This window comes from Hyaena hyaena, unplaced genomic scaffold (assembly GCF_003009895.1).
Source record: "Hyaena hyaena isolate Hyena2069 unplaced genomic scaffold, ASM300989v1 scaffold_1778, whole genome shotgun sequence".
NCBI lineage: Eukaryota > Metazoa > Chordata > Mammalia > Carnivora > Hyaenidae > Hyaena > Hyaena hyaena.
Genome location: NW_024082371.1, coordinates 205,766 through 213,708, shown reverse-complemented (window position 1 = coordinate 213,708; position 7,943 = coordinate 205,766). Strand labels below are relative to the sequence as shown.

Below are 7,943 nucleotides of genomic sequence, written 5' to 3'. Positions count from 1 at the left end.
CCCACACCACTGGAAGCTTGTCATTCACCTGGAGAAGACACGGGTGAGGGGAGTCTGTTTACCTGCTAGAAACAGACCATTTTTCTAGTGTCTGGTTGATGGTGCATAACAAGAGGGGTGCGTAGTCACCGGTATGTCTTCCATTTGCTTCCTGAGATCCCGGCATCCTTCCATCCCACTGGCAGGGCTTCCGTGCAGGTAATGGAATGTGGTGGCACTTGTACATCTGGGAGCAAAGGAGCTCAGTGTGCTGCAGGCCTTGGTGAAAGTTTTCCTAGGCTCATTAGTGAAGAGCAATCATGTAGTTTTGCCAAGTTTGGGGGAAGAAGAAATGTGTGTACTCTAGAGGCCAGGCCCAGGAGGAGGAGAGCACTTCCCCTGCATTTATTACATTGGGTCTGTTTTCTTTAATTAGGAGTCTTGGGAATCCAGTGCAGCTACTCTCTGTGCGGCCCCTCTATCACATCAATTACAAGAGCAGAAGGAAACTGAACTCCCATCTACACCTGACGGCCCGAAACTCTTGCATCTCGTTGCATTTCCCTGCCATCCTCAGGTTACACAGTCTCTCTGGAGGGGCCTTGTAATTCCACCCCTACCCAGTCTTTAGTTCTCACTATAGCTTTCCATTGTTGGGGCCTTCCCAGCAAGAACGGCTCTATCTTATGTAATGTTTGGGTAACTCCAATCCACTCAGGTTACCCTCTAGGGAGCCAACAAATATCAGTTAAGTGCCTAGGCTGAATTAGACTTAGAGAGGAGAGACCATGAGATATGGTACTGCCTTTAAGGGAATAAAGGGCTAGGAGGAGAGGCCTGTAAACAAACGAGATCACTAGCATGGCCAATTAGTCCATTCAGGAGGCCCCCAGGAGGTGATATTGACAATCCAAGAAAGCCACAGAGAGGTTATGGGAGCTATGAGTAGAAACGTAGAAAGCTTTTGTGTTTACTGTTCCAGATCACAAGTGAGTTAAGCATGCCCATCCTGAGTGCAAAGGCACAGAAAGAAAATCACATTCTCTGACAGGTAACAGGATCTTTGAAGTAGTAGATAAAGCAGGAGAGGTGACATGGAATAGATTATATAATACACAACATATGCATCAACCATTTATGTGTCAGTCTCAAATATTAATTGGAAGTTGATGGAAATTCACGGATGTTTGATGAGATCTGCAGGTTAGTAGAATGTAATGAAGGGGGCTATTTATATTTGCTGCATAACAAACTACCCAAAACAGTGGTTTGAAACACCACTATTTGGTTTATTGTTGGTCGACAGTCTGGGCTGTGCTTGGTTAGGCTCCCTCATGTCTACCAGGGGCTGCCAGTTTGGTCTAGTACTCTCACTCATGATGTCACCCTCCAGCAGTCCAGACAAGGCCTGTACCTGCACTGGCTTTTCAAGTCCCTGTTTTTGTCACCTTTGTCTGCACCTGGTTGACCAGTGCAATCACATGGCTGAGGCCAGAGTGGAAGGGTAATCAGAGTCACATAGAAGGGGTGTGGGTACAGGAAAGGGAAGAAATGGTGGCCATTTTTGGAGTCACCACAGGGCCAGTGTTTCTATTGGGAGAGTCCAAATGAGAGAGAATAGTTTTAGACAGATAGGCTTGACATATAATAACAGCACATGCTTAAACAATTTGGTAAGTTTTGGCCAATGTGTCCACCTGTGAAGTCATTACTACATTCAAGACATTTGTGAACTCCCAAAAGATTCCTTTGTGAACCCTTCAGGACCTTCCCCCAGGCAATGACTGATGTGCTTTTTGTCAGGACAGGTCAGTTTGCATTTTCTGGGGCTTTTTATAAATGAAATAGTAACATACGACCTCTTCTGTCTGGCTTCTTTCAGGAAAATTATTTTGAGTTTCTTCTATTTTGCCACATTAAGGTCAGAGTTCTTACATTACAGAAAAGAAAGGCTTTTAAAATTAACTTTTCATTTATGCTAGTGAGGTCTTCCAGCCTCTGGCTAAGCATTTTGAGTGGTGATACATCACACTTCTCTGAGTGGCTTATTCCAACTGTGTTTTCCTGTTGTGAATCAAAACCTCACTTCCAGCCATTCATTGTCCAACTGGTATCTCACCAACAACTGTGCAAGGCATCATACTGAAAGATAGGGTACCAGTGTGAGCCACACCTCTGGGGAGTAGCTCAGGGTGGAGGTTCTCATGCCCTCTGGTGGAAGAGACAGAGACCTGAGCAGGTACTTGTTTGGAGTGCCTTCGAGTTACATGTGGAAACAGCACATGGTGTGCAGGCATGGAAACAAGAGTGTGCAGGAATGGAAGAAAAACTCAGTTTACCAGTGGGATGCTGATCACAGGAAACCAAAGCACATTCTTTTATGAGATTGAAGATTTTTGTAAAGCTGGTAATAAGTAGCTCCTATCTGAAGGGCCTCCATAAATCTGGCCAATTCCCTGGATCCTATATACTACTGGGACAGAGTAAACTCTACAAGCTCTAATCACTGGCTCCATGCTTCTGCACCTTGAAGTTTTGATGCAGGCAGGTAAGAGCAGCACTTTCCAGCCATATTCTACCTGAGGCCCACCATTCACTTGTTTTTAGAGACCTTAGAGCCTTTATTATATATCTCTTTTTTTGGGCATTGGGAATTGTAAGAGTTTCTATGGATGGCAACCTATCCGGTTAGTTGATAGAAGTCCCTTTTCAGTAGAGAAGTATGACTCATTTGGATGACAGTGGCATTTGGTCCTATGTGTTTTTTCTTCCTGGGCATGTCTCCAGTGGTTTGCAATGGGTTTTATGCTGAAGTTAGACAGTAGTCCTTGATGGAGTTGGGTTTGGCCAATAGATGGGACAAGAGGTTGGGGGTCCACATCCCTGAGACAAGGCCATAGAGACTCAGCCAACTTTGTACAAAAGAAACTCTTAGTCCTTCAGCTGGTGGGATAAATTGCACCTTATAGGCTGGGGACTTCCCTCCTGCCAGACCCAAGGAGGACAGAGCTCATCCAAGAAGAGAGGTCAGCAGGAGGAGAGACACATACCATTTCTCAAAGCAAACCACTTGGACACAGAATGCTAGGAATGTCTCACCTCAGAGATCAGCAGAGGACATTTTCAGATAATATAGTTATGGGTCAGTGATTTCTGTGAATCAGCATCCTGTGCTGCTGTTAGCCATTTTGCAAAGTGGAGATAATAGGAGCATCTGCCTCCTTAAGGTGGTTGTGAAGATGAACTGAGTTAACACATGTAAGTGCTCGGAGGAATGGCCTGGCCTACTGTGAGCACAGTCAACAAGTATCTACTAGGGTGTTCCACATAGTAGGCATTGGCGATAAAAGCAGATAATAAGAATAGCCAAGGTTCTTTTCTTCTGGGGTTTTGAGACCACTAAAGCATCTGTTTATTAAACAAATGTGCATTGGTGCTTCCGTTCCTGACCTGTGGCTTCTTCCATGCAAAGACTCTTGGCTGGAGGCCAGTATCTTGGGTCCATTCCATTCTGGTCCTTAGAAAAACTAGGGTTCTTCTCCCTCACTTCATATTTCCTGCATTTCCCTTTCCTTGATTCCTTTGTGTCATGGCAGACCAGGTGATTCTCATGGCAGATCAGGAGTGATTTTGCTCCTAGGGGACATCTGGCAATGTCTGGAGACGTTTTTTATTTTTATGACTAGGGTGAAGGAGGACACCACTAGTGCCAAGTGTGAAGAGGCCAGAGATGCAGCTAAACATCCTATAATGTACAGGACAGAAATACAGAAAGAATTATCTAGTCCCAAATGTCAACAGTACCCAGGTTGAAAAACCTGGTGGTAGACTAATAATTTCTGTACTAGGCTCTAAGGGGAAGGTGGAGGGCAACCAGATACTGTTCAAGGCTACTTAGGATGGTCGTGTCCTCTTGGCTTCATCTAACTCTGCCCAAGTCACCAGGGAAGGAGTTTCATGGAGTAATTGGAAGCTAGGACTTTACTGCACTGAATACAAAGTGGTTTTATTTTATTTTTTAAAAAATTTTCAATGTTTTTTAAAATTATTATTTATTTTTGAGAGAGAGAGAAAGACGGCGTGAGCAGGGGAGGGTCAGAGAGAGAGGAAGATACAATCCAAAGACAGTCCCCAGGCTCTGAGCTAGCACAGAGCCTGATGCAGGGCTTGAACCCATGAACCGTGAGATCATGACCTGAGCCTAAGTCAGACACTTACATGAAAGAGAATTTCTAGTTCTCTTTTTTTTCCAATTTTTTTTCCATTTATTTATTTTTGAGAGACAGAGACAGAGCACAAGCTGGGGAGGGTCAGAGAGAGAGGGAGACACAGAATCTGAAACAGGCTCCAGGCTCTGAGCTGTCAGCACAGAGCCCGACGTAGGGCTCGAACCCATGAACCGTGAGATCATGACCTGAATCGAAGTCAGACGCTTAACCAACTGAACCACCTAGGCGCCCCCAAAGCAATTTTATTTTTGAGAGGCACTCTGTGCCACACCCTCAGATACCTGCACACTCCCCAGGGTGCAGGATCCTGCCAGTAGATCTGCCTTTTTGGCACCAGATGAGGACACATAAATGCTGTGTTCATACATATTGTGCCCACTACTTTATGAGAATCACTTAATAATGGTTTTCTATAATCACTCCAACAGTTATTTACAAATGAAGAATCTGACGCTGCTTACAGACAGAGAGTAAATATCCTAGTAAATGGTAAAGTTAGGATTCAAACATTGGAATCTGCCCAAGTCCAAATGTAGTGATAAACAAGAGAGTACAATAGTCCTCAAGTCAACCTACAATATTTTTTTGCTCTCAGGTCAAGAGAATCTACCCATTCTAGCTCAACCAGTATAAAGGACACTTTGTTCTCTCGATTCCCTGTTGTGGGGAGTCTCTGGGACCATTTTCTGGTCTAATCCTTAATCTCTAGTCCAGGAAGTTCTCTCCTAGTCTGCACAGATCTGACCTCCAGCATGTGGTGTTCCTGGGGCCGTTCAGAGGGCTAGGCTTTGAACAGAGCCCTTTTCCTTGATGCCCTGAGGCAGCTCTGGAGATGCACTTAGCTCCATCTAAACCCATATCCTATTCAACCCTGTCTGGTCAGTTTTTCCAACTCTGTTCTGCTGGTAATGAATCCCTCCTCGGTGCCATTCTCCTCACTCCATGGCAGTGCAAGCTATTGTAGTTAATAGGGTCAGAAGAATGACTGGCTGTTCACAGTCTCTGCACCTTTTCTGGGCCAACACAGACACTGGTGGCCCTCATGGGTCATGGTGGTTAACACTTACTGAGTGCTAATGCCAGACACTGCTCTGAGCACTCTTAGGTGTAACATTTAATCCCCACCAGAACTCTTCAGGAAATGTATTGTCATCATTATTACAGATGAGGGCATAGAGGCACAGAGAAGTAACTTGTGTAAGAGCATGCCATTAGTGAATAATAGCAGATTTGAACCCAGAGCCCTCTTAGCCACTGTGCTCTGCTGCCTCTCAAAATACAGTAAGTGCTATGAAAACTGGACTGAGTAAGGACACCTGGGTGGCTCAGTCGGTTAAGCGTCTGACTTTGGCTCAGGTCATGATCTCACGGTTCGTGGGTTTGAGCCCCGCATTGGGCTCTGTGCTGACAGATCAGAGCCTGGAGCCTGTTTCAGGTTCTGTGTCTCCCTCTCTGACCCTCCCCTGCTCAAGCTGTCTCTCTCTCTCTCTCAGAAATAAATAAAAACATTTTAAAAAAAAAAAAAAGAAAACTGGACTGGGTAAGAGGTTGTTGGTCAAGTAGGTCTCTGAAGAGCTGTGAGTTTTGATTTGAAGCTGGACTGTGAGAGGGAGCCAGGTGCGTGAAGATTTGGCAAAGTGTGCACCAGGCAAGGAAGACTACAAGTAGACCAGGATTTTCTTTCACTTAAAGTAGACACTACAGTGAGTTTCCTGAAGAAGTTTCTTATTAACAATCTCAGTATAGGTCAATGGGCACCACCCAAGCAAGATTCAGTAAGTAAGTAAGATTTTATGGTGTGAGGGAAGTCCGTATGATACCTAGTGATTTCCATACTGAGACCAGGGAAACAATGGTCCAGCATTCATGGTGCTAGAAGCTAGAACATAACTGAGAAAATCAAATGTGAGTTTGCCACTTGCCACTCCTGTCCCCCATCTTCTCAATGCACTCCTTAACTTGCCTTCTCCCTTGATGCTTACAGGAGTCTGTGTCCTTGAAATAATTTTTTTCATGATAAGTTTAGTTATTGGTTGACCATTCTTTTTCTTAGATGTATGGCGAGCCTTTTGGTGTGCTACTTCAAGTCTGTGTTTAGGAATGTTTTTCTCTAGTAAACAGAATAGTATTTATGTTCTGTCTTCAGATTACATATTCAAAAATATCAGCACTTTGGATCTCTGTTGTCTGTCCTTAACTTTGGTTATCTCACTGAAAGTAAGCCCCTCTCCTGAAAAGTCTACTTAGAGCTCTTTTCATATCCCTGTTCCTTAAGCTGTAGATGAAGGGGTTCAGCGTGGGGGTGACCACTGTGTACATCACTGAGGCTATTGAGCCCTTTCTGGAGGGATGGGCTGTTCCGGAAGTGAGGTAGACCCCAAGGCCTGCACCATAGAACAAGGAGACCACCAAGAGGTGAGACCCACAGGTGGAAAAGGCTTTGTACTTCCCCACAGCTGAAGAAATGCCCATTATGCAGGAGATAATTCTAGAATAAGAGAAAAGGATTCCAGTCAGGGGAATAACACCCAGCAGGCCAGTTACAAAATACAGCAGGATGTCATTGACAAAGGTGTCAGAACAGGCAAGCTTGAGGATCTGAGCAAGTTCACAGAAGAAGTGAGGAATTTCTGTCTCTTTGCAGAAGGCCACCCTCAAAACCATCAAACTTTGCAACAAAGAATAGGTCAGGCAGATTAACCAACAAAGCAGAAGCAAGAGACCACAGAGCCGAGGGTTCATGATAACTGTGTAGTGCAGGGGGTGACAGATGGCCACAAACCGATCATAGGCCATTACGGTCAGTAGCAAATTATCTAGTCCAGCAAAAATCATGAAAAAACACATTTGAGTAAGGCAGCCTTCATATGTGATGGTGTTGCTCTGTGTCTGGATGTTCACTAACATCTTGAGGACAGTGGTGGAGGTGAAACAGATGTCAGTGAGGGACAGATTGGAGAGGAAGAAGTACATGGGTGTGTGGAGGTGGGAGTCAGAGCTGATGGCCAGGACGATGAGCAGATTTCCTAAAGCACAGACCAGGTACATGTAGAGGAATAGCCCAAAGAGGAGGGGCTTCAGGTTTGTATCTTCCGAAAGTCCCAGAAGGATGAATTTTGAAACAGCTGTTTGGTTCCCTACTTCCATATGAGTTATGGAAATTGCCTGGAAAGAGGCAAGAATAATGTTAAAACAGTGACAAGACAAGATTGCACCATACATTTTAAACTTGTTCACTCATGAAGTCTTGTGTCTTACCTAAGAGTCGTGATTTCTTTAGTTGACCAAATTCTCCTCAATAATACCTTCTCTTCCCTGCTTCTACCACTACTACTGGGACCACCTCTTAATTATTTTTTAAAAATTATTTTTAAGTATCTCTATACCCAATGTGGGGCTTGAACTCACAATTCTGAGATCAAGAGTTGGATGCTCTACCAACCTAACCAGCCAAGTGCCCCTAGGATCACATCATTAAAATTAATGTACCACACCACATGCGGTGGTGGGAGAAGGGGGCATGCTCCTCTGCACCATCCCCAACTCATGGTTCTACCTCAGCTGTGTAGTTCCTGTGAAAGGACCATCAGCCTCATGAGCATCTCCTTTCTGCCCTGTAGCTGTGGTGTCTTCAAGTCCAGGTAAACAGAGAGAAGAGGGAGATCATAAGGAGTTGCACAATTTAATATTTTTGCTCTCATGCCATTTACCAGTATCTGTCCAGTATCTTACCAG

The 7,943-nt window shown here is 44.6% G+C and overlaps 1 protein-coding gene across 1 annotated transcript; it reads right to left on the bottom strand.

Moving 5' to 3' along the window:
* Positions 1-6,416: 6,416 nt before the first annotated feature.
* Positions 6,417-7,439, bottom strand: LOC120226540 (olfactory receptor 7A17-like). The gene has a single exon (XM_039224721.1). The coding sequence runs from the start codon at positions 7,428-7,430 to the stop codon at positions 6,417-6,419; it is 1,014 nt and encodes a 337-aa protein (XP_039080652.1). The 5' UTR covers positions 7,431-7,439.
* Positions 7,440-7,943: the final 504 nt, after the last annotated feature.